Below are 26,535 nucleotides of genomic sequence, written 5' to 3' on the forward strand. Positions count from 1 at the left end.
GCTAAGGAGATGGGGACACATGGAATACACGGGTGGGGTGGGGGCTCTGGCACAGTGTGTCCTGCCCAAAGCTGAGGGTAGTGGCCACTGCGGATCTGCCTCCTCGGCTGGCCCACGCCTGCCGTCACTCCACGAGGTAGGACTCTGTCTCCTGCGGTCGCATGTTGGGTAACACATACAGAGCCACAGCTGCAAGGGCCAAGAACACCATAGGCTTCCACATCCCAAACATGTTCTGTGGGGACCAAAGACAAATGGTGAGTGCCCAGCCTTCTGAACTCCTCCCTAAGCTAGAGATCCCCTGCCTTCTGGTGCTGGAGAGATACCTCAGAAACATCATCATGGTCCAGTCTCTCTTATCTCCTGGGTAACCGCTGCAGACAAATGTGGGCTTAGTCCTGGCACCACTAGGTATCTGGAACAACACTACGTGGATGACCTGAGCTGGCTGCCTGTATTCATGCCCCGTGAGGTGAGAAGAACCAGCTCCTGCGTGTAGGAGCAAACTCAGAAGCAGATTTCAGAGAATCCAAACGGTTGCAGCAAAGGATCGGATGCCACGGCAAGAAAAAGAGGGTAAATTTGGGCCCCTGGGAAATGCAGCAGCATCATTAAATGCTTGACGGAGGAAAAGTGAACTCAAGAGGATGATAAGACTGTGGGGGAGCGAAGAAAGTGCACCAGAGTACAGCAAACATGAGGTTCTTAGGCAGCCCAGACCGTTTGTGGAGAATGATGTCCTTGAAGGAGACTGAAGGAAGTTGGTCACTGGCCCAGGGAGGCAAACACCAGGGTCATTAAAACACCTCCTTGGAGAAAACAGGAGAAGTAAAGAGCAGGCTGATGGCAGCCTGCTGTACAACCATTTGTACGTGACTGATAAGCTGGATGAGGGCCTGGAGAGGAACACTCTAGAGGCTCGCCCTCACCTGTAACCTGGGTGAAGATAAGAAGGTGGCTGGTCACCCCTGAGGATGAGGTGAAGCTGGCTGCAAAAGTGAGTACTTTGAAACCACAGGGTCAAGATTAAAAATAAATGCAAAGCTTCATAGGTGAGAACAGTGGACAATGGACTAGATGTAATAGAGATGAATGGAACATTCTGCCTTGGATCCAAAAAATCAACTGCAGGCAGAGAAAGGGGAGAGAACGCTTAGCATATGCAATGTGCAAAAGGCTTTCATAAACAATACATGAAATAAGTCAGCAATGTGATATTAGTTATCAGAGAGCTAACGTGATCTGAGGCTGCACGAAGAAGCTGCTGTATGGTGTCTTCCTACTTACTTGGGAGCAACCAATGAAGAGAGACGATAAGGGGAAACAGGATTGGAATTTTACCTGATGCTAATATTAAGTCCTTAGAATCTGATTCACAGTTTACTGGCTGTATTACATAACCCCTCTATGCCTTAGTTTTATCACATGTAAAATGATAGCTACCTCAGAGGGTTATTGTGAGAATTAAATGAGTTAATACTTATCAGATGACTAAACAGTGCCTGGCATATAGTATGCATTATGTAAGAGTATGCTCTTTTTATTACTTATGTGGTGTTTTATCATTTATAAAGTACCTTCATATAAATGAACTCATCTATTCCTCACATGAGGAAGCCAGAGGATTTATCATCCTTTCCTTACATTTGAAGAAACTAATGTTCAGGTTATGCATTTTGCCCACTGGGACTAAGCTCTAAGAAACAGAGACAGACTCACCCAAGGTGTCTGCCCGCTTGTCAGCCACACTTTCTACTCTACTCTGCTGCCTCAGTTTCTGGATGGGAGCTGCATGCTGGGCCGTAGCCAGGCTCTGGGTATAACAGGCTCCTCCAAGAGGACGCTTACCCAGGAGTTCCTTCCTCTCACTCTGGTCAGGCCCGGCTGGGTTTGAGTTGGTGAAAGGTTATGGCTGAATGCTTTGGGTCTCATCCCACACGGACCCAGAAATCTGGGAGTGTACAGGGAGGAACAGGTACAGGGAGAGACCCCTCTCACCAAAGGAGTTAAAGACTGACCGTGGTAACTGGAATGTCTAAAAGAAGAAAGGAGAAGGGTTGAAGAGAAAAAAAAAAAAAGTGAGGAGGAAAAAAGGCAGGACAGAAAAGGAAATAGTGATAAATGCTACCCACAAATGCTCCAGCGGCCACTCAACCTATGCAGTGAGCCAACTACACTCCATTTACAGGGATGTGAGAAGAGAGGGCGGGGGAGTGCGAGTGGCAGGGGGAGCGTGGGAGAGGAGCCAAAACAGGCCAAGAGAGAATAGTTTATGGGTCTGGAAGGGTTCTACCTTGGGCCATGAGACTACATTCTGCCTCCTGAATTTGGTGCCCTGTTGACAGATCAGATTACGTGGACTGGTGCCCAGAATATATCAGTTTTGCTCCCTGAAAACACTGCATTTCTGGTTAGTGGAAACTTCTCACCAATACCACATTCTCTCCAGAAAGCCTAGCTTGGGAAGCCAATTACAATAGAATCTGACCCCCAAAAGGGATGTGGCATTCTTGTTCTGATTTTTTGGAGACTAGAATCCCCAAACCAGAGAACTTCTCAGTAGAAAGTACATAATATGATAAGAGTTTGATGCCAAGGCTGAAGGACGAATCGAGGTTCTCCTCATACAGATGACCTTCAGGGATCACAACTCTCCAGACCTCCTCTCTCACCCAAGTGGGGAGGCAGTGATTCCTTATTCTGCCATCCTGGGTAGTGACCGTAGTGAGAGCTTGGCTCTGGGGCTAAACAAAGACAAAGAGCAGCCAGGCCAGCCTTGTAGTCAGACATCAGCTCATCAGAAGTAGTCGAGGGAGCTTTGAAAGTAGCCACAGTGCTGGGATCATTCAACTTTTTCCCAGCCAGAGTACAGAAACTCAAACTATGTCAATGGCGAGCATTCCAATTCCGTGCAAGTTAGGGAGACATTCTCTGAGATGTTATGGGCTTTGCAGTAGCCCAAGGAAAAGCCAGGGCTAAAACTCAGACCTGACTATCACCTGTTGTAAAATGGCAAAAGCAAGAAGCAAGCGGCTCAGAGAAAAGGGAAAGTGGAGAGGCCAGGGCAACCTGCACCCTCCCTCTATCCCTCAGAAGGAGGGGACGCAATACCAGTACCTGCGTTAGGACGACGTCTCAGCCCACCAGCACCAGAGCAAAGCCGATATGACCACCAGGCCTACGAGAGGCAAGGAGAAGATGGGGGGATTGGGGGCAGGGGGTGGCTGCAACATATCAAATGAGAAAGAGGCACGAGGAGAGACCAGAGATGAGAGATGGTATAAAAAGACATAAACACATGAATCCAACAGATAATGAAGATGATAAAACAAAGGGAAAAGGGAAAGAGATCAAGAGGTTAAACAACAGGTAAGCGAGAGCAGCGGTATTTCTTCTCCGCTACTCGGGCCTGGTTCTTCCCGTGGGTCGCCTATGGGAGATGCAAAAGTGCAAGGGTTAAGCAGCGGCGTAGGTCCAATTCGGGGCCACATTTTTGGCTTGTCATGTCCCTCTTATATCTTGTCAAGCAAGGGTTATCTGCACCTAGACCCTTCTTGTAGGTCAGTAACTGGAAAAGTGAAGCTCCAGAGAGTAAAGCTGGGCCTTCCGGATGAGCAGGATGTCTACTTTGCCTGGGTCACTCTAGGAAGGGCAGCCTCCTGCCAGGCCACCTGTCCCTTTGTTAGCCGCGTGTTCTGGCTGTGTTCCACCAAGTCTCAGTGTTCTGGGACATCCCCTAGGAGTCTGATGCTGTCGTTGTGAGACAAAACGCACTAAAACAAGCTAACGATGGAGAAGGGCGAGTTCTTGACTGCAACCACCTTCCAGGGAGAAAATGAATTTGCAGGCGGTAATACATATGCCAGCAGAGTTGCCTGTAAAAGATGCAGGACCCACTGAGGCAAAGGGACACCTCCACATGCAGACACAAGGAATGTACTTGATTGTGATGTAGAAAAATCCAGTTTCGTGTTTAGAAAGCTGGCACATGAGGCAAGGAAACCTATGAGGCTCTGAACCAGCATGTGGCAGGGTATGAAGAATTCAAAGAAATAGAACACTGGGGAAGGGGCTGTGGTTACTCCTACTTTTCACATCCTAAACAATGGTTCTCTGCCATGAGGTTGACAGAGAACTGTAACTGGGTCCTTAGCCAGTGCTGCAGACTGAACTGACTGAACTGCTGAAAATTCCAGATAACTTCGAGATGACTGGGGCATCCCACCACAAGAGACTTATTTTCTTCCCCTGTGTTTAAAAGGACAGAAAGAACCTGTACTGCAAACTGAGGACTTATTCAGGTTCTACTCAAACCCTTCGGAAATCAGAGCCCCCAGTTAACTTCAACCAGGGCAGAGATTCAGCTAGTTATGTTCCTGTATAGATGTACCAGTTGTTAAAATACAGAAATATTTTTGTACAGTTGGTACATTACCCAGGATACTCCCACCCGACCTCTCCAGATCCGGTAACTAAGGGGTCAGACCTCTGGCTGGTCTCCCAAGACCGGCCAACGGCTCTGCTGTAGAGACGGAAACATTTTATCACTTCCGATCGGCCCCGGCCCCCACTCTCATGCCCTGTAATATTACATAGAGCCCGGCAGGCGACAGCAGCCTCTCCACACCCCTCACGGCAACAGAGGTCAGCCCTAATAGGGCACCTCGGGAAAGCAGGACTGGGTGACTTGCCCAGGCTGACAGAAATGCGTGGTGCGGTGCTAGCGGAGGGTGAAGAACCCTCCTGAAGTGAGTAACGAGGGTTATTACCACATAAATGAAAGGAGGCAGGACTCCGACCGCACGCCCCGGTTCCCAGAGAAGGTGCTTTCTGTGAGACAGTTCCACAGCCTTTCCCGCAGAGACTGCTCTCTCCAATCCCACCTCCACCTCCATTTTCCCCAGTGCGACGCCTCAGAGCTTGCTGGCCTCTACTCCTGTAGAAGTCCATCCAAGGGCTGGGTCACACCTGAACGCTGGGCACCTGCGCCCAAGAGCCCATTCCCCACATGATCCTGCCTTTGGCTGTGGTTACCTTTTTGCTCTCAGAAGGCTTGAGGGGGTTGCTTCCCTCTGAAGCTTCATCATCCTCCTCCCCTTGGTCGTTGCCTTCTTCCTTACCCTCCTGGCTGTGGAACTCTTCATATCTCTCCTCCTGGTCTTCTTTGAATTTAACCTCTCTAGGACCTGATGGCTCAGAAACTAGTTCATCCCAGGACTCCTTTGTTTCGTCCTCAATTGCCTCCGTTTCATCCTCAATTGCCTCCTTCGTTTCCTCTTCTATTTCCTCTTTTGTTTGATCGTCCAAGGCCACGTGGCTGGCCTTGTAGTACAGCACCACCTCCAGACTCTGTGGGGCGGAGGCAGTACAGGATGGGGGATGCTGTTACCTGGAAAGATGACTACCCTCATGACGATGCTTAACTACCTCAAGAACACGCTGCTTCCCACAGTGCACAGACAGCACCGTGTCCTGGGACTGAACTGATGTCCCGCGCACAGTGGGGAGGGTGGCCACACCCAGCCTCTCTGGACCCGTACCACATCTATCTGGCCATTAGCCATTTCCAACCGCTCCCAGAGCTAAAGATTCTGCACCTCAACTGCTGCTTCCTACCCTTGCCTGGTGACCCCCCATTTTATCCAGTCCTCTTCCACCTATATGTACACAACTGCTTTGAGTAAATCCCCCTCTTTCCATCCATTTGGTCCTTCTCTTGGGCATGTGACCCAAGAAGAACAACAGGGGCCCCAGAAAATTGCACTGGTCTAACTGAAACAGTCATCCAGCCTAGGGGCTCCAGGTCTGAGTGGTCTGTATTCCACTCTCCCCTTGACCTCACAGGAAAAGGGAGTACCAAACTGCTATTAAGATAGAACTACTCTAGACACATTAGAGATCCCAGAAGCTTCTCTGCAAATACCTCATCTGGTCGGAATGGTGGTGAAGGTGATTTTCCTTCCTAGGATCCCCTTTAACTTTCTGCTTATCTGGCTACCAAGGTTACTACTCACCTTTCTGGTCTCACAGCTGACCTCAGAACTCTCCAGGCTTGGCTTGGCCACCTTTTTACTTTTAACCCCATTGGCATTCTTATTCATGTTCTTATTGCCATTCGTTCCCTTGGTTTCTTTGGTAACAGAGGACCTCTTCTCTTTGAGCTGGTGAAACTCTTCCTGGCAGCACTGCAGCTGCCCCTCCAACTGCTCCTGCACGGCCAGGAGCCGCCCCCGCTCATCCACGCTAGCCTGGTACTGTAGCTGCAGCTCCCGCAGCTTGGCCTGCAGTTCTTTGATCTGTTGGTAGTGGAGGCCCAGTTATCCACAGCTGGGCCTACGTGATCAGCCTGGCCCCTGCTTCAGAAATCTCCCTGCTAAAGCCCAGGGGGACGTAGATAATACAGAAAACATTAAACTGTTGAAAATGAGCCTCTAAAGCAGTTTTAGAGGTTCTCCCTAACTTGAGGCACTTGATGACTTACATCTAACATGATCAAAAAAGGATGACTAAAATTATGTTTTTACTGTGAACTGTCAGGGGAATGACAAAATGGCTAACCCCTTCTGAACCGTGGGGCTTTATTACGTAGTTGTTTTTGATGGGAACTCCTACTTTGCCCAAGCTATTTCTCTAATAGGTACAATCATTACTACAGGAACTGTGTTGTATACTCCTGAGACTGGACCTGGGCTCCTGCACCTCACCCTGGCAACGGAGGCAAGTGCCAACCCTGCTCCCTACTCCCTGGTTTTGTCTTTCCTGGCTTCTGGCAGCACATCATGGCCTCCTTGGGCAGGTCCCAATACTAAGCAACCTAGGCCCACGTGTTTCTTGCTCTCTGAGCCTCTCCCATGCGTACAGTGACCCCCACTGGACAGAGGACTACTCTTCGTCAGAGACGATGCCCTCCGTCCCATTCCTAGCGGATGCACAACACTCTGCTTGGCATTATGAGAGATCCAGAAGAAGACACAGCCCTGTCCTTTAGGTGCTTACAATCTAGTTGAAGAGAAGAGACAAGGTGGAATACACACAAACTAAAGAAAACTGGAGGTAAAAAAAATACAACTCTATAGAAGTGCTCTAGGACAAAAGAGAACAGATGTGGCAAAGGGGAAAAAAAAATCACTCAAGGAGTCTTGATGATCAGTAAATCCCAGCACAGCGGGCACCTGAGAAATGTCCATCAGTGGCACAACAGCCTGCCCAGCCTCTTGGGGTTCAGCCCCTGCTCTGTCCCTCTGACCAGGAGGAGGGCAACTGTACAGAGCTGGCAATGAGCTCCTCTCTCTCTCAGCCTCTCTGAAAGGGCTCCGACCTCCTCTGGCTCTAGGGACTCCTACCTGAAACCCTGCCTCCCTGGTAGCAGTTACCTCGTGCTCCTCATTTTGGGAGGCAACAGTCTTCTCCAAGCGTTCCACGCGCTCCTTGAATTCCTTCTCGCAGGCATCCAGCTCTTCCTTCGGCCCTTTCTGCTTGTCTAGCAGGTTTCTCATCTGCTGCTGCAGCAGGTCGTGCTCCTCCTGGCTGAGCTGGTACATGGCCTGCACTCCCTGCAGCTTGATCAACACCTTGGCAACTGTGTCCTCAAAGCGCTGTGGAGGGCAGGGGAGCGATGACGGCACCCTGAGGAGCCCCTGCACTCCGCCCACTCTCTTCGCTAGGCCCTTTCTTGGGTACAAAACAATGGCCACAAGGATCTGAAGCTGCCCGGGGGAATCCTGTATTTCTTCCCAGAAAGAGCACCATGACTGTGTTGATGAAAAGTCCTGAATCTTAGACTTCCATCCCGATGGAGCATCTCCGTATGAGGCGGGCAGAGTACCTCATTTATTTCCTGTAAGTTAGTTACCCTGCTCAGCTCTGAGCCCACTGCCCACTTCACCTCTTGTGCCCTTCCCCGTGACTTCTCTCTTAATAAGACAAGAACCTTCTTCCCCTATCTGACCTGACATCTGGTTACTTTTACCTCCATATCTTCAGGATCGGCAAGTTCGTCGTCCATGCTGCTGCTGACGTAACTCTTGTGACAGGTGTCAGAGCTCCTGCTGGTGCCGTAACTCCTCTTATAGGCAATGCTGCTGCTGCTGCTGCGGTAACTCCTCCCACAGGACTCCCCAGTACTGGTGCTCCTGTCATAGCTCTGGAGGACGCTCTCTTCGCTGGCCTGGCTGCTGTTGTAACTCTCGTGACAGCTCTCGTCATCAATGTTACAATCTCTGTGACAGTTCTCGTTGCTGGTGGCCGTGGTCCCATAACTCTTCTTGTAGGACTCAAGGCTCATTTTCACAGAAGGGGACTGGACTTGGAGCATGTGCATTTCTTCCAGGCAGAGCTGCAGGTCGGCCTGCAGCCTCTTCCGCTCCTCTAGAAGCCGCTCCTGCTCCTGCTGCCGCAGCTCCTGCTCAGCCTCACTGGCCTCGTACAGCTCCTGCAGAGCCTGCATCTGGGCGATGATCACCTTTGACTGCCAGGAGTGGGCGGGGAAACAGCATCGTTACCCTAGACACTGCAGTCCTTCTAGCTGCACCCCTCCTGGTGCAGACATCTGAGAGCACAGGTCAGAGCACTGCACACCTTACCCTCCCGTCTCACCACAGCCTAGATCTTTGACTTTGCCTACAGGTAACTGGCATGTGTCAATTTTTTGCTCACTGGAGAAAATCTCCCTGGGACAGATAGTCCACGATTTCTGGCCTCCCATTTCTGCTGGTTTCCATATGCTCTGGTAACTTCCTATCTCACAGGAAGCAGCACTGAGTGGATCTCAAGGTCACTCGGGCTCCCTCCCCTTCCCTCTTCTCAGTCAGGTGTATCCATTATCCTGACCTCTGGGGCTCAGTCCCCTCCGCCACCCGCAATTCTAAAATCAGCCCTGGCCTTGAATACGAGCATATGAAGAACTTCTTCCTCAGAAGATGCAGACTTGGAATCAAGGTCTCACTACAAGTCCCTGTCGTAGTGAGGGACTCCTCCTGCCTCAATTCTGAATCTGGCCCCTGGGCATGTTTCCCAGGCCCTCGGGGCCTGGCTTCTTGGGAGCTCATGCCCAGGATGAGATCTGATTGGTTAAGGGAATATTTTATACCTGGTTCCTGGTGTCTGCTATCCGGGCTGAAATCTGACACCCCTGGAATCTGACCAAATCTCAGTTTGGACTTCCGCTATTCCCTACATCTATCTGCCTGTCTAGGCTAATACCTGAACAAATAGATTGAAATTGAATAAACTTCAATTTCAATGAATTGAAACTGTCTACCTGCTCTTCCTTGCCCCCACTGAGGCCTCAGACCAAATGCATCTCCCAACCCTGAACAGACTTGTCTAGAAATCTCCTTCAGTGTGACCTCAGAGGCATGACCACTTGCTGGTGCTTGAGACCCATGGATTCTCTAGTCCAACGCCTCTGACCAGGCTGTTATTGCCACAAAGTTCCAATGAAGACAGTGAGGTCAGTACCAAGAACCCCACATGCTGGGAATTCTTCCCTTGGAAATAAATGGACTCAGATGTGCCTCATGTAGAACGCCAAAAGGTTACAGATTTTGGTCCCTGGAAAGCTTCCTTCTCAATTACCACCGAGTTCATGAGGAAAAGATGGCATGTTTAGAGTCAGTCCTAAGGGATCCAAACAAACGCTAAGTTGATCTACTTCCAAATACGTCTGGAAAATGAGATGCTGAAGAGATTGAGTCAAATCATCAGGAGATCACAAGCTTCCAGGTCCTCTGGTTTCTAAGTGTTCACAGTGCTTCAACTGGGCATCCATCTGAGGGAGCAGCTAAGGCCGTACCTAAAGCCACATCTTAACGAGCCCCTGAGCGGCTGCGAGGGTGGAGCTCTAGCTTCATCCTTGCGCCTGGCAAAACAGGGCTTCGGAACTCTGACCCCTCTGTGGCGCCCCCTTTCCCTACAATGCTGTTGCCCCCAGAACTATCTCCCTGCCTCTTGCTATAGTTACCTTGTTATGACCACATTTTGAGGACTTAGGCCATTTGGAGTCCTTCGGATTATCCAACACTTCCCGGAAATCAGACTCCTTGAAACGTTGCAGCGCTCCGTGCAGTTCTAATTGTTCTTTTAATACACTTTCTTGATTCTGTATCAGTTTTTTCTGCTTCTCCTGCATGCCTTGGTAGACCATCTGTAGTTCACCCAGGTCTTGTAACTTTGTAAGGAGCTCCTGACTCTGTGAGGCAGAGTGGAAGGAAGAGGGCTAGAACTGTGGTGGTTACACAGCAAGACCTCTGCCTCCTTCCTGCTTGGGACCCTTCCCTTAGGGGGGCTGGCTCTGCACAGCCCATCTGGGACAGGAGGGGAGTCTCTCTTTGGAGACCTGCTAGTTGAGTAGTAACGACCTCATATGTTTGGATGCATTTTGCAGTTTGCAAAGTGCTTTCAAGTGCATTTTCTCCAGACGGACTGAATATCTAAATATAAAATGCTGGACAGATTCCAGAGTATAGGATGTATTTTAAGATTTAGAGCCCTAATCAGCTATATTGAACAGTTCTGTTTGAGGAGGTTGGTGAGAAAGTAAGGAGTGGTTGGTTAAGAAGAGAAAAAGTTCCACCCCCACCCTTTTACTTCTCCCAAGTACAGTCACATCTGGGCAGCTCCTCACAGCTAGCAGCAGCCCCTGGCTGTGATTACCTTGTGGAAGAGACCAGATCTGGGGAGCGGGAACGTGAGCCTGTGCAGCTCTTCGTGCAGCTGGCCCTGCGCCTCCTGCATCCTCCTCTGCCTCTCCAGGAGCTCGCACTGCTCCATCTGCAGCTGCGCCATATCCTTCTGGCTGGCCTTGTACCTCTCCTGCAATTCTGTCAGTCTGAAGAGCAGTGCATCACACTGTGGACGGGGCAGGGCGCGCAGGGGTGCTTACTCTGGGAGGCAGGCTCCCTGGCGTTTCTCTGCCCCGTACGGTCAGCAGAGCACTCCGTGTTCTCTTACCTCTTGTGATTCACCAGGGTCTCCCACCCTGTAGTCACCTTAGACTGATCACCCCAAGCCGCCCTGCGCCCATACAGGCCTAGATGCTGAATGCGAACCCCAGCAGGCTGCTCAGGACTGAAGTTTGGCTCTGCTCTAAATTTTGCCTACTAGTTCTTTCTGAGGGCAGTTTTCGAGGGAGGTTATCAGCGCCCCTCCCTTCTCATTTCCCCACCTCCATTTCCTCTGGTAGATACTATTTTCCCACCCTGCAGGGAATTCTAGTTCCTGTTACTCTCCAGTTGTTTCTGTAACTATGCTCCTTACCAATAAGGACTTACTTTCATCCTAATTTTCCCCATTTTTGTTTTCATAATCAGCTTTAAGAATCTTTAGAGAAGTATGAGCTGTTGCTGAATTTGGGTTGAGAGGACTAAATCATCCCATGATTCCAAAAACCCAAATCTTCTAGTATCAAACTAATCTCAGTGTTCTTTTAGGAGAGGAGAAGAGGCTGGCTCTGTATGCCAGCATGCTTCTCCCTTCCCATAGTTTCTTCCACTAGGAGAGAAAGTGATGAGCAAGTTATGGACCCCCTGGACCTCTAAATGGAACGGGAGGGGCGGGGCGGGGGTGGGGAAGTGAGCCTGGCTGTAGAAAGGCAGGTGGACTATTGGGCAGCCCATGTAACGACCCCAGTTCTGTGTCTTCTGAAGGCCTTTCCCTGGGGATATAGCCTACTGTTGGCTGTGGCAGGAGCTACTGAGTATTCTGGCAGAAGGCGACTAGCTCCACCACCTTTTGGAATCTTGCACCTCTTTTGCATCACGCTTCAACATTTTTCCATCTCCTGTCAGTGGTCAGGAGCTGAAAGTACTCAACAAGGCTAACTAATAATGACTTGCATTTTACACACTATGGAAAAACGGGTAAGTGAAGAAGGAAGGCCTTATTTATCACTACCAGGATTTTTTTACTAAAAGAAAGTGAGATAAGAATAGTGTTCTGTTCAACTTAAAGAGGGTAAAATTCAAGTTTAACTACTCTGAAGTCACAGAATAAATCCTGAAAAAGCCTAGGTCCTTCTAATACCCAATTAGCACTCTGGGCACAGACCATGCCTTTTGACGAGAGCACCTACTATCTGCCTCAGAAAACTGGACCTTCTCTTTCTAGTTCTAACAATCATAGCTGTGTATATGGGCCTATGTATATGTTCTTTTCCACGAATGACAAGATATCACTACAGTTCTAACAATAAGGTATAAATGTCTACACAAATGAAATCATGTGTGAAATCTTCAGGTGTTCAGACTGGATCCAGAGGTATTGATTCTACTAAGCTGTGGCTTGGGCTCAAAGTCAAGGTCAAGGCAAAGTTTTAAAGTTAACAGCATGGGGCTCTGCCTGTTTTCTGCCTTTCCACATACATCTGTGATTGGACAGGAAGTCCATCAAGCCTCTTGGTTGGATGACTTCATCTTTTGCCTCTATACCTCCTCTCTCCAAGGCTCAGGAGATCTCACCTCTCTTAATTACAATTACCTTATCAGCACACTTTCCCTTGTCCTCTGGGATGGACTGGGTGGTCTTGAGCTGCTGCAGCTCCTGCCGGCAGAGCAAGAAGTCCTGCTCGAGCTGATCATACATGTGCTTTTGCCGCTCCAGCGCATCCTTGCTGGTCTGGTACAGCCGCTTCATCTCCTGCAGCTGGGCGTGCATCTCTGCATTCTGGGGCAGGGGAGGCAGACCCCGCCATCATCCCAGAAGCCCCCGCGGCTGCACTCTCTCCTCTCAGGCAGGGACTAAAGGGTCCTGTCCTTTCCAGTTCCAATTTCATCCCAGCAGGGACCACCTGAGATGGACCAATCCCTAACAGGCTCTACACAGAGACCTGGGACTTCCTCTTTTGGAAGGTGGGGAAGGGAAGCGGCCTCCTTTTTACAGCTCTTTCTGATTTAAAATCGAAGGAAGCTGAGCGCATCGTGACCCTTTGAGATCACGCTTCCATGAAGCACTTTTTTATCTCCCTCATCGACAGCTCCTCCACAGAACTCCACCACCCCACTCCTCCTGTGGACTTGTCCTCTCATGGGAGGCTCTGCCGTGCTACGTTCTCCCTCACCTGAAGCTTCTTTTACCTTCTCTCTGCTCTCTTGGAAGGAGGCCACGATGCCCTTGAGGTGCTGCACCTCTGCCTCGTGGCAGCGCAGGCTGTCTTGCAGCTGCTGCTGCACGGCCAGCAGCTCGTCCTTCTCACACATGATGCTCTGGTACTGCAGCTGCAGCTTCTGTAGCTGGCACTGTAACTCCTGCGGTGGAGGGGGACTTGGGCAGTACCTCTGGGATCCTTAACCCACTCACGCTTCTGCTTGAGTCACTCTCAGACACAGACAGTCTGAGAATCCACTTCTCCCTGCCCTGCACTTACGGGTGTCCTCTCACCTAACAGAGGACTCGAGGGCGGCTGGAGTTCTGTACCTATGGTGCCGCACAGGTGGCAGCTAGAGCTATTTCAGCACTCAACTCTTATCCCCCTCCCCCCAAACCTCTGGAACCTAAGTGGCCCCTCACCTTGGGGTCGTTGTTACCTTCTCACTCTGGCTTTCTACGACTGTGGGTTTCATATCTTTGAGCTGCTGGAGCTCAGCCTCAAGTTGTAGCTGTACCTTCAAGAGCTCATTCTGCTCATCCTGGCTAGCATCATACTTTTGCTGCAGGGCACAGAGTCTGGTCCTCAGCTCCTCGCCCTGCGGTGGGGAGGATGTGGGAAGAACGGTTACTCTCGGGAATCAGCAGACCCCTCTCCAGACCAGAGTGGTTCCTTTCCAGACGCAGACATCTTGAGGCACTCCCACAGGCCTATGGTTTAGTTTCTTTTCTGCGGCACACACTCGATAACGACTACCATTTCTAGAATGCAATGCTGTGTGATTTCTCCAATTGCTCTCTGGTTGCAGGGCAGGAGTCAGCAGAGCACAGCCTTCCTCTGCGTTCATCCTCCCCGGAAATGGCGACTCCATGTAGGCCCTTCTGCCCTCCCCGATGCCCTTCCCCTGTCAGTGTTTACCTGGGTGACACTGTGGGAAGTCTGAAACCGAAGCACCTCATCCTGTGCACACTTGAGCTCCCTCTGCAGCCGCCTCTGCTCCTCCTCACTGGTCCGGCGATGGTGCTGTAGCTCTTGCAACTCACAACTCAATTTCTTACACTGTGTGGGAAACGCAACAGGAAGGAGGATTTACAACAGGTACCATAGGCTCTCTGGGAACAGGCTTGGGCAGAGTATGTCATTCCTTTTACCGGAATATTCAGTAAAAGGCAAGCAAGTGAGACCCTGGAGTCCTATCTCTTGCCACAGCACCTGCCTCCTTTGTCAGCCTCGTGTCTAAGGAGATGCTGCGGCCACAGGCCAGGAGAAGGTGGGAGCAAGGCCGTAAAGGGGCCTGCCTTTCCCTACCTTGTTCTGCATGTCATGCATCTGCTCCTCAGCTCCCAGCAGCTGCTGTCGCAACAAATGCATTTCAGGATCAGGCTCCAGGAAATCCTCTTTTGAAGTCTGAGACTCTGCTGACTTCATACTCCCTAGTGCTTGGGACTCCAGGCATCTTTCTGTTGCTCTTAGTGTCCTGTAATCCAGAACCCCAGAGTCACGTTTGGGAGAGAGCTCTGCCCGGCATCACCTGCCAAGTGTGCTTGGTCCTGATGTCTTCATTTTAGGCAAAAGGAGCCTTCTATAGTGATTCACCTCTCAAACACACCTAGGAGATTATAGAAAAAGTCCCCAGCACCTCAGTCTGCAAAGGCATGTCTGGCTCTGGGAGACCCTAAGAGTACTAATCCAGTCGGGCTCGAGGCTGGGCCTGGAGTCACGCCAGCTCCAATCTGGCGGTAATATACCATCAGACTGAATCATGCCTGGGAGGACAACAAAGGAATTGCTTCTTATCTGCTCTAGGGCAGAGCAAACCAGACCTAATGCCTAGAATGGAAGAAAACTAAATTTTAGAACTCACTCAATTCTAGTCCTGAGACATTTGGGTTGGACCCCAAGACCTACTTCTTGGCAGCATCCGTATCCTTTGGATACCAGGGAAAGGACCGGCTCACCAGGACCGGAGGGAGGCTCATTAGCCTGGCATCTGCCTTCACCAGTTCTACTCAGGGAAAAGCCCAGTCCTAAAGAGCCCCGCCAGCCTCCAGGCTGTACCTCTCACTCTCCAGATCCGCAAGCTGTCCTGTGAGGCTACTGTTGTTCTCTCGGAGGACCTGGTACTCCTCGTTCAGGAAGCGGTAGTGGTCCCGCAGTTGCTGCAACTCTTCTGCAGAGGACAGGCAGAGAGGTGAGATCCCAGGGAGGAAGCAATGACGACCAGCCCACAATTTTCCTGCCTAGAAATCTGGCTGCAGAAAGCTGAAGAGTTTCTTTTTCTAAAGACAGATGAGATACCACATGCAGAGGCTTAGAAGGTAGGGCCCGGAAAGTTCCGCACCGCAGTGAGTCTTTATCCTCTTTCAGTTAGCTGCCCTTCTTTTCAACTTCCCAGAAGATTGCCCTGTGTGCCCATCTTCAAAACCCCAACCAAGGGGTTGGGTGGGGGTGGCAGGGGGAAAAACACCAACCAAGACAGCCTTGAGATTTTTAGGAGCTTGCGAGGGTTTCAGTAAGTTTTTGGTTTACTGAATTTAAAGTTTCCATTCAACTGTTTACAGTTAGTTTCCTCTTACACTTTTAGTACAAAAAGCTGAGAGTGTTAACTGCCAGATGTCATACTGCCAGTGCCGGGCTTTCAGAGACAACCCAGGCATCCTTTTACTTCCTTTATTACCACACCAAATCCATCGGCCTGCACATGGCCAAGAATTCTTTCTAATGATCTTTTATCTCTGACAAAAAAGCCCACCCCGACCAAACCTACAAATCCTCCATCCGCAGGCATCAGCAGAGATCTGGTTGAAATGTCCCAGCACATGTCCCTAAGTTCCAGATACCAATACTTTTTAATGCTGTGATAATAGAAACACCCATATCTGTTTTGTTTCTTCATGATTAAGAATTATTTCTCTCAGAATACTGCTGATATTTAGAGAACACTAGCTTGCTCGAATTAGAATACAAGGCCTATCTTACCTGCTTTGAGATTCAACACCCTGAAATTCACTTCTAATGTTCCCTCTTTAGTCCAATCAAAAGCCCTCGGCATACTCCAGATTATCATAGAAGGAAGGAAGGAAACTAATCTTTAATGAAAACCAACCACGTGCTAAGCATTAGACTTGATGAGTCCAGCCTCGGGTTCAGTTGTATGTGAGTGCCTTCAATACACTAGGCATTTCATTTAATCCTCCAAATAGTCATATAAGGTTTTCTTTCTTTCTTTCTTTTTAAATAAACTTTTAGTTTTAGAAGAGTTTTAGATTTACAGAAAAGTTGCAAAGATAGTGCAGAATTCCCCGGGAGTGTTCTCACCTAGTTTCCCCGACTGTTAACATCTTCCCATGGGTACATTTGTCATGACTAAGGAATGAACACTGGTACTTTACTGTTAACTAAATTCTATACTTCATTCAGATTTTTCTACATTTTCCCTAAGGTTCTTTTCCTGTTCCAGAATCCCATGCAGCTATAAAGTTTTATTAATCAATTTTTATAGCTATGGAAACTGAGGTCCAGGGAGATAATAACCAGGCTATTTATCCTGCTAATTAGCAGAGCTGAGATTCTGAACTTGGGTCTGTTTAACTCCAGCCCAAGCGTTCCCACTGTGCTGGCCTCCCTCTCCTAGTACACCAGCCCAAAAGCGCTTCTGAGAGGCCTGCTACAGCTGGGAAAACTTGCAGTTCTTTGATTCCTCGTTGATTGCCTCTGCTTGACCTGGCCTAGTACAGGGCCTCGCATTATACCTAGATCATAAATCTAGCCTCAGAATAAAGGCAAATGCTCTGATGTCATGAAACCTAGCAGCTAGCTGGGAGACTGAGCAGAGCTCTAAGCTTTTGAGGACTCATGTATTACTGGAAATAACCTCTGTTCCTCTCCAGCTGTCTTGTGCTCTGGTTTGCTGCCCCCTAAAGCTTCTACTTGGGGAGGACTAAAGGAGGCTAAAAATTAGCATTGTGGGCATTCTGGGACTTGGGAGCAGGACTGGGAACCCCTCACCCCAACCCATACAGAAAGTGACCCAAGCAAAGCACCATGATGCCAGGGCAGTGGGAAGCTTTCCAAGGTGACAGGCCCCTATACGCCCACCCCAGAAATGGAAACTTTTTCAGGAAGGGCTTTAGCATAGGCAAATCAACAAATGCCCAATGGCTCTCTGAGGAAGAATTCTCAGGGTACAGCTCCATGGTGCTATTTCTTACACCATTACAGACTGGTTATATGACATCAAGTTTTTCTCTCTTACAGTCTTGAATCCAACATGGAAGCTTTTTCTAGAGGCTCCCAATTCATGATCTAAGCCCACCTTCCACCATCTTCTTGCGTACTATTTCCCTCTGCTTGATTTGACTGACAGACCAGGAGGAGGGCTGGCTTTCTCATACCTTGCATCTCAGAGAAATCTGAGAGACTTAAACTATTGGATACGTCAGAGTTCTTCATTTCTATTTCTGCACGGAGGGAGGTGATCTCCATCTCATACTCTCCTCGGATGCGCTCCATGTCCTCGAGTTCATTCTGCATCCGGCAGAGATCCTCCTGCAGGGAGGCTATGTCACTCTCATGTTCAGTCGCAGAGTCCTCCGCTGCTTGCCGCAGATTCTGGATCTCAGCCTGGGCCAAATGCAACTCCTGTTCTATTTCCTGAAGTTCACTTTCTTTTTCATGCTCTAACAGGGAAATCTCCTCCCGTAGAGACCGCAGCTCACCTGCAAAGCCCAAAGACGATCTTGAGATGATCAAGAGGACAAGTGAACTAATCTACCATATGTGCTTCTACCATAGAAGCACAAAGTTAAGGGCAGACTTATTTCTTATCTGGAAACTCCTGACAACCTGCTCTCTACCCCATCAGAGAAGTATAGCTTCACCTGATATGGAATAAAGGGAATACCTAAGAAGAGAACAGAGTGAATCTATGTAGCAAGGTGCAGTAGAAAAGTAGATCTTGAGGTTTGGCATCAAAAACAAATTAGGCTCCTCCAAACAAAAAGTATTAAGTGCTTCTATGAAATCGCCTGACAGTTAAAGACCAAACCTAATTTACAGCATTTTACTGATGCCCTGAGTCTTTCCAAAAAGCCCCTTACTAAAAAAATTTGCACAGACTATTCTCATCTATTCAGTCTGGGAGCTTAGAACTCACAGAGCCTCAGATCTCCCATGAACTGCCTGTGTAAGTACTGGTCCCAAAACAATGTGTATTTAGAGCTCACAGCTGAAATTCAAATATAGGTTCATCTCATGAGAAGCAAACATGGGAAAATAACCTAGATGCCAATCAATAAGGGATAGCTTAAACTGAAGAAGGTAAAATAGAATGCTGGCAGCCATTTAAAAGAAACTGGCAGATCCATAGAGAAGACATGAGAAAGTTTCCATAATATACTAACTAGGAAGAAAAATGAGCTGTAAAATACATGGTATTATCTTATTTTTGCAAAAAATATTCATATGTATAATATATAACACAAATATACAAAGACATAGAAAAAGATCTGGAAAGATATATGTCCTAAACCATACAGCACAGCTGCTTCCGAGGAATGAGACAGCATGTGAGAGGGGCTTTTACTCTCCACATCATATATATCAGTGCTGTCTGACATTTCACAACAAGCCTATATTTTATAATAGGTTTTAATTTACAAAAGAAACGTGTCAGAGCTCTCAGTATCCGTGGAGCATCTCAAGGTTTCTGGACAGACGTACCCATCCAGGATCAGGAGACTAAAAGTGGAGCGAGAGTAAAAGGCACTGCCACCAACAGAGGATTCAAAATTTGGGAGTCAGGATTCAGGAATTAGTGAGGATTGGATTGGGAGGGTCAGGACCTTCCCACAAACTCTTTGCAAGGCACACTGTCCCCATCCCTTGCCCCCAACTCCTGTTCATTCTACTCACCCTTCAGATTTCAACTTTCCCTAGCCTCACCCCCAACCTCCTCAAAAAATTCAGCAAAGCCCTCCATTAAATGCTCTCATAGCCCCTTGTACTTTTTACAGTGTGTGTGTGTACATAAAACGTTGGTCTCCACTTGTAAGCTTCATGAAGACAGGAAACATGTCTGTTTTTCTCACCATTACAGGTTCAGGATCTGCCAGAGAACCCAGCATAATGCACTCAATAAATATTTGCTGTATTCATGCATAAATGAGGCAGGGACACATCTAGTCCACACACTTTTACTGAGGACCACGGGTACAGAATTACATGTTCGGGGTGGGAGGGAGACTCAAGAGGGAGGAGATATGGGGATATATGTATATGTATAGCTGATTCACTTTGTTATACAGCAGAAAGTAACACACCACTGTAAAGCAATTATACTCCAATAAAGATGTTAAAAAAAAAAGAATTACATGTTTGGGTATTTTTTTAAAAACTAGAACAGAACATGGAGGTTTGAGAATAAAAATTTGGACACACTGCAGACATAAATGCTGAGCGGACCAGGTGTCTCGGAGGCGAGGGTACAGGGTGGGAGTGGCACGGGGGTAGGTCTCCTGCCAACCTTACACGGGCGGCTCCAGCCACATCTTTGCCAGTCTCTCCTTCTCTACAACCATCCTAGCTGTCTCCTCTCTTCAGTCTATTTGACAAGTATTAATTGATCACCCCTGTGCCAAGTCCAAACATCTCCACTTAGATTCTCTGACTTCCTTCCTGTTTGAAGGAAACAAAGCCCTTGCTGTTTCCACTACTGAACGGACACACAAGTCAACCGGCCATTAGGATAAAGGCCTGGGTGGGTTTTCTGTTGGAGGGCTGACCAACCTCTACTTCCCCACTTTGCCCTCAATGTTCGGGTTCAAAACTCCCTTAGGTTCTCCTCTGGGGTCTAGCCCTAAAAAATGACATTCTCAGATGCACTGGGGAACGGAGAAAGGTCGCGCTCTGCCTCAGAAAGCTCTTAACTAGAAACACAGAGGGGCGGAGGGGTGGGGCTTGCAGACAGGCCCCAGGGAGGGTCTTATCGGGAAGATGGACGGGGCGGGCCGGCTGGGAGGTGGAAGGGCCTGACCAGGGTTCTGAAGAGCTGGCGCCGGTTGACAGTGAAGCTGGGGCCGTCAGGGCGAGGCCGAAGACCCGGGGAGGGGGACACAGTGAAGTCAGTTCTCACTCACTGGTTATGGCCTCCATCTCGCCGGAATCTCCCTCCTACCCCGCAAGTGGTCTCTCTGAGGGGGCCTCCCGCCGCCAGCCGGTCCCAGCCCCCAAGGGGCTGCGGCGGCCGGAACGGCCTCTCAACACCAGCTACCTCTGAGGCCGCGCGCGCCCCCTCTTGGCGGAAACGGGCAACGCACGTGCGCAAGGACTCCGTTTGCTCCAGCGAGGTGGGGTTTGGGCGCCTTCACCAGACCCGCAGCCCCACCCCCATCCCCGCGCTCAGATGAGATCCAATGCTCTACTGGATCCTTTCCTCCATCAGATCAACATGATCTACTGTGACCCATCCCCCCAAAACCCAAACACCAGAAGCTCTCCCTTGACTTCATTTCCCTTATTTCTCTGCTTCTCTTCAAGACATGTCTGCGGGAATTATGGGTACTCACCTTCTCCATTTCACCTCCCCTTTCCTCTTCGATCCCGATACAATCAGGCTTCTATCTTCACTGAAATGTCTCAGAGCCCTCCATCTCGCCAAATCCAATGGCCATCTTACTTGACTTAGCAACTTCTGACACCACTGATCACTGTCTCCTTGAAGCACTTTCTGCTCTTGGCTTCCAGGTCATCAGATGCCTCAGTAGTTCCTCCTACCTCAGTCTCTTGTTCATTTCTCCTCCTCTATTGGACTTTTAAATTCTAGAGTAGCCCTGGGACTAGACCCTTTTCTCTCCTCTTTCTATATCTCTCCATGTGATTTCATGGTGATCTCCCTTGGATTCAAATGTCATCTATATGCCAATGACTCCCAGATTTATATCTCCAGTCCTGATTTCTTCCCTGGTTCTAGATTCATATACCCAGCTGCTTCCTTAATATATTTACTTAGATGTCAATAGCCATTCCAAACTCAACATGTAGAAAACGTGTCTTAAATGGTTCCTCTAGCCCCAAAATTTGTTCCTTGTCAAGCTGTCCTCATTCCAATAAATGACACCACCATCTATTCAGTTTCTCAAGGTAAAGTCATCTTTCATGTCTCTCTTATCCCCCAATCCAATTCAGCAAGTCCTGAGAACTCCAACTTCAAATTACATTCTCAATCATCTCCATTTCTACAGCACTGATCCCTCTAATCCAACCAATCACCATCTCCTGACTATTGCAGTTATTTGCTGACCAGATTCACTGTTTTGACTCCTTTCTCTTCATCCAATTTCCATACAGTAGCTGAAGTGCTCTTTTAAAAAAGTAAAGTGGGGACTGCCCTGGTGGCACAGCGGTTAAGAATCTGCCTGCCAAGGCAGGGGACACAGGTCCGAGCCCTGGTTCGGGAAGATCCCACATGCCGGGGAGCGACTAAGCCCGTGCGCCACAACTATTGAGGCTGCGCTCTAGAGCCTGCGAGCCACAACTACTGAAGCCTGTGTGCCACAACTACTGAAGCCCGTGTGCCACAACTACTGAAGCCCACGCACCTAGAGCCCATGCTCCGCAACAAGAGAAGTCACCGCGATGAGAAGCCCACACACCGCAACGAAGAGTAGCCCATGCTTGCCACCAGCCCGCGCGCAGCAATGAAGACCCAATGCAGCCAAAATAAATAAATAAATTTATTTTAAAAATAAATTAAAAAAAAAAATTAGCCAGCCTCCAGCCCTGGCTAATACCCTCCCATGTTTTTCCACTATACTTAGAATAAAAGTCAAACCTCTCAGCTGACCTATAAGGCCCTCTGTAATCTGAACTCTGCCTGCTTCTCAGAACTCTCTCTTACCCAAGTCCTCCACATGCATTTTGCTCCAGCCACAACAGCCTTTGTTCTGTCCCTCAAACACATGAAACTCATTCTTGCCTCTGACCTTCTGCAGTTGCTGGTTCATCTGCCTGGTGTGCACGTCCCTCAGATCTTCCTCATTATTCAGGTCTTAGCTCAAATGTCCTCTTCTCAGAGGACTTTTATAACTACCATATAAAAAATAAACTGGGCTTCCCTAGTGGCACAGTGGTTGAGAGTCCGCCTGCCGATGCAGGAGACACGGGTTCGTGCCCCGGTCCGGGAAGATCCCACATGCCGCGGAGCGGCTGGGCCCGTGAGCCAGGGCCGCTGAGCCTGCGCATCCGGAGCCTGTGCTCCACAACGGGAGAGGCCACAACAGTGAGAGGCCCGTGTACCGCAAAAATAAAATAAAATAAAATAAACTTCCATCTTACCCCATCTCTCCATATCATATTGTTATATTTTCTTCATAGCATTTATTGCCACCTGAACTGGTGGTGTTTGTCTATTTTCTGCCTCTCCCCATTAGAATGTACTCTTCATTAGGGGAGGGATCTTGTCTATCTCGTTCATAGCAGTTCCTCCAAGTATACAGACACTCAATAAATGGTTGACAAAACATTTAAATTAGCCCTATTTTACAGTTAAGGAACTGAGTCTCAGAGAGATAAAAGTGACTTGCCCAAGATCACAAAGCTTGTTATGTGGCAGAGTTGGGCTCAAGAATCTAGGTGACCTGAGATCAATGCTCACACTCTTTTCCCTGAGCAACATAGCTCCTGCAGTTTCTCTCCTTCCCCTCCCCTCCCACCTCAGCCTGTTTATTGTCTACTTTTCCTGCATCTACCTTTGCTTACATCTTCTTTCCTTTCTCTTTCCCTCCTCCTCTCCCACCTTGGCTTGCTCCTCTCCAGGCCTGCTTGCCGGCCTCCCTTTTTTTTCCATTTATACTTCTCTTTTGGCTTGATCTCAGTTCTCCCTGGAGAGTCCCTGCAGTTTTCTAGGACAGCTCCCAGGAACCTTCCAAAAGCCCACAGATGTAACAAAACCTGCCTCTTTATTTGGCGGCGCAGTGGAATGTGGGACGACTGCCTTGCTGCTTCCCAGACAAAGGCATGTGGGTGTTAGAAGAAAGGGCTTTTGGGGCCACCAGCTCGGTGTTAGGGAGCAAAAGAAGCATTCTCATCTGCCTCCCTTAAAAGATGCAGAGAGTCCCCTCCAGCCACTTCTCATTGGCTCACTGATCTTCCCATGATGCCCTTGGAGGGACAGGCAAAAGCAATCTGGTTTGGAATTCAACCTTGACTACCTACCTGTGGCACTGATCAGGAGAACAAAGAGAAAAAGGGATGCAGGTGTGAGGGGGAGAGACTGAGGAGAGAAAAAGGAGAGAGCCTCGGAAAGGGGGTGAAATGGGAGGGCAAGAAAGGGAAGGAGGGGGAACAGAAGAGCCAGTTAGAGGTGCAAAAAGAAAGGAAATTAGGTAAAGAGGAGGATGGAGAGGCAAGGAGAACAGGGCAAGAATAGTAGAAGAAAATGAGGAGAAAGTACTGCATTCGGTTCCGATGGTCTGCTATGTCTGCTATGCCTCAGCCAAACCCTCAAGAAAAAAGTACTTGGATGACCACCTGCCCTCCAGTCCAAGCGCTAGGACTTACCTTGGAGCTGCTGAATCTGCTTGGTGAACACCTCTGCCTGCTGGGCGCTGGCCAGCCGCTCATCCTCCAGGAGCCCTGCAGTGACGGGGAAGCTGGCATCAGGCCTGGGATCCAGTGCCTTTGGGCCCAGGCCCTCTGGCCCCATCACAGGCACTCACCCTGCAGCTCCAGCGAGTCGTCCTCATGCTGCCCTGCCAGTTCCCGGGTCTCCTCCAGCTCTGCCACCAGCTGCAGCACCTGAGCCCTCAGCTCCTCCAGCTCTGTCTCCGTGAGGCTCAGGCCCCGGTGCTTGCCAACCGACAGGGAGCCCACGCTGCCACCTTTCTGCACTTGATCATCCTCTTCTTCCACCTCTTCTTCCTCTTCTTCCTCCTCCTCTTCCTCCTCGTAGAGAGCTGGGAGTAACACTTCCCCTAGGAGAGACCCACCCCCCGCCACCAGCGAGTAAGAGCCAACTTCCTTTCCACAGGCCTTAGAGGGCCCTCCAACTCACTCTCCCAGGGCAGAGATGGTATAATAGTGCCACCTGGTGTCCCCCAAAGAGCCCCTGGGCAGGACGTGCATGCATGAGGAGGCTTCAAGTGTGAGAGTCAAGTTTGGAGGAAGCCCATCCCCCTCCCGGGCCCTTTCTGGACCAATGTTGCCCCTGGTGGCCTCCAAGTACTGCCTTCAGGCAGACTGGGCAGCCAGGTGCTGGCTCAGCTATGTGAAGCTGGCACAAGGATACCTGCTTCTTCCATCCTCGTCTCTGGGTAGCAGGACAAGTAGTCAAGAAAGATTCAGACACTGGGTGTATCTTTAAGCCAAACAGGGCAAGAATTATAGTTTGGGGGTTTGTACAAAGTTTACAAATGATCCAGGTGGCTTGTGAGAAACTAGCCTTTCCATAATAAGTAAGGGTTGCCTGTCAGCAGGTAGAGAAAGAGAACATCTGAATGAAATGACTCTAAATGTTTTATTGGACAAACACTGGGGCCCTTTCAAATATATTCTATCGAATAGTCTTTTTGGAATTTTCTACCAGGTCCACTTTTCTTTTCCCTGCTGAGTGTCAGGAGATCTCCCTGCTGACCACAAGGCAGTTTTAAGGGGGAAGTCATAGGTTGTACTTGGGTGTAAAAGATAGCCTGACATTTTAACGCGTTAAGAAACTGGGGTGTGCGAGTCCTCAGCCTCTGGCTGGCGAGCACGCCCTCCTTTGCTGCAATGCAGTTCCTCTAAATAGAAAATCTTATCTGGATGGCAATAGTTTGCTTTGTTTTAAAATTTGGAATCTCTGATCTTTGTCCAATAACCACAGCCTAAGGTTCATCTGGGACCCCTTGCATCATCTGTCCCCCTTGGGGGAGCAGGATCGTCCATATTGAGTGTGCATAGGGACCCTTCACAGGAGTCCTGGAAACAGGACCAGCATCCTTCCAGGCTCCTGGTGTTGGTGGGGATACATGTGTGTTGGGAGGTTGGTTGGCCTTCTCACCAGCCCTGCTCCCAGACTCCCTCTTTCAGGCGGTAAGATAGCCTAGAGAACCAAAGCCACAAGGCTTCCATTTGAAATTAGTGGTGGTGGCACCAGAAAGACAATTCACATGCTCACTTCCCTGCTTTTCAAAATAAGAGACAGCTTGGGATCTGGGTCTGGAGGCAGTGAGAACAAACCCCCTGCTGACAGGCTGCTTCAAAGCTCTGTCCAACAAGGCCTCTTTCTCTGTCTGGCAGCTCCCCTGGGACACACAACCTGGTTACCTGGTGATTAGGACTCCAAAGGGATGTACCCTGAACTTCCCTCAAGCCCTGAGCCCTGAGGAGGGGTGGAGGGGGCTGAGCTGAACTGGGGGGAAGGGCTGTGTCCTGGCTCAGAGTTTTGGGGGTCAGAGGGAGGAAGGAGAAGTGAAGGGAAATTGGGTGAGGGGGATGGAAAGAAAGCTTTTTGGGAAAACTCACCCTCCATAGCTTGCATCCCCCGCCGTTCCAGGGACCCCCAGCGTTGGCCTTTCTTCCTCTCACAACCCTCTGATACCTCGTAGGAGCCTGAAGTGGTCACTGTGGGTCCTGTGAGAAGGAAGAGAGGAGGGATTGTGGGATGGTAGGGGCGGCTGGGGAGCAGCTGGCGGGGGGAAGGGACACACCTTCTAGCCCTTTGGAGCCCTGGGTTTTTCATCCCGGTGGAAGTACTTGGCTCACTCTGCCAAGAGCTGCAATTCTCCTCCCCAGGCCGCCCCTCACGCTGGGTCTACGGAGACACCGCCCTGCACTGCCCAACCTCTCCTGCACCCCCGTTCCAGGCTCCTCTCCCTTGCACAGGCATAAAGGGTGTGTGTCTCTTTAGCCCAGAGGGGACGGGGGGAGATGGGCAGGGATGGCAGAGGGCGCGACCCAGTACAGAAGAGGCTGAAAGGCTGAGGTGGAAGGGGAAGGGGTTGATGGCGGGCAGGGGTCGTGTGGGAAGGGACTCTGCACCGGAGCCGCTCCCCTCCCCTACATTCTCTCCCTGGACTTCGTCCACCCCACCCCCGCCCCGCGCTCAGAATAGTTGGGGGTCCGAGCGGGTTCAGGGTTTGGAGCCCCCAGGGCTGGAAGCACCGTTGGTCTGGAGAGACGAGACTGAGAGGGCTCAGGGGAGAGACTGCCAGGGAGGATGCGGCCGGTGTGAGGAAGACCCAGCCCGGAAAGATGGAGACCGGGCCTGGGTGGGAGGCGGGATGGAGGGAGGAAGACTTAGGACGTAAAGGTGGGGAGCAGCGGAGGGCGGAGAGGACATGGGGGTCTAGAGGGAGGAGAGATGGAGAAGAGGAAGGAGCGGCGATGGAGTGGTGAGGGAGGGGCGCTCTGACCTGGGCCCGGGCAGCTCCAACCCGCGGCGCCCGCGCCGGCCCCGGCGCCCGCGTCCATGGCCGCTC

The 26,535-nt window shown here is 49.9% G+C and overlaps 1 protein-coding gene across 3 annotated transcripts; it reads right to left on the minus strand.

Annotated features, from left to right (window-relative positions):
• On the minus strand, nt 1–26,535 carry CCDC136 (coiled-coil domain containing 136). 3 transcript variants are annotated; one of them, XM_082662476.1, is made up of 18 exons: nt 26,470–26,535; nt 25,580–25,687; nt 23,797–24,051; nt 23,639–23,713; nt 17,476–17,799; nt 15,140–15,251; nt 14,390–14,558; nt 14,000–14,140; nt 13,521–13,679; nt 13,071–13,241; nt 12,475–12,660; nt 10,654–10,848; nt 9,962–10,189; nt 7,970–8,467; nt 7,374–7,595; nt 6,015–6,296; nt 5,035–5,349; nt 1–235 (listed from the first exon to the last, which is right to left on the minus strand). In XM_082662476.1, exons 1-18 carry the CDS (start codon nt 26,525–26,527, stop codon nt 125–127), a joined length of 3,609 nt encoding a protein of 1,202 aa, XP_082518602.1. In that variant the 5' UTR covers nt 26,528–26,535; the 3' UTR covers nt 1–124. The 3 variants fall into 3 exon arrangements, with proteins under 3 accessions (XP_082518602.1, XP_082518603.1, XP_082518604.1); XM_082662477.1 differs by lacking the exons at nt 6,015–6,296; nt 7,374–7,595; nt 7,970–8,467; ... (3 more) ...; nt 13,071–13,241; nt 13,521–13,679; XM_082662478.1 differs by lacking the exons at nt 5,035–5,349; nt 6,015–6,296; nt 7,374–7,595; ... (4 more) ...; nt 13,071–13,241; nt 13,521–13,679.

Source organism: Grampus griseus (genome assembly GCF_964374135.1).
Source record: "Grampus griseus genome assembly, chromosome: 9".
NCBI lineage: Eukaryota > Metazoa > Chordata > Mammalia > Artiodactyla > Delphinidae > Grampus > Grampus griseus.

Coding starts and splice junctions, on each gene's coding strand:
- CCDC136 (XM_082662476.1), bottom strand. CDS start 26,527: ATGGACGCGGGCGCCGGGGCCGGCGCGGGCGCCGCGGGTTGGAGCTGC. Junction 23,714..23,796: donor CGACTCGCTGGAGCTGCAGG/GTGAGTGCCTGT, acceptor CCGTCACTGCAG/GGCTCCTGGAGGATGAGCGG. Junction 15,252..17,475: donor AGATTTCTCTGAGATGCAAG/GTATGAGAAAGC, acceptor TGTCCTCTGCAG/AAGAGTTGCAGCAACTGCGG.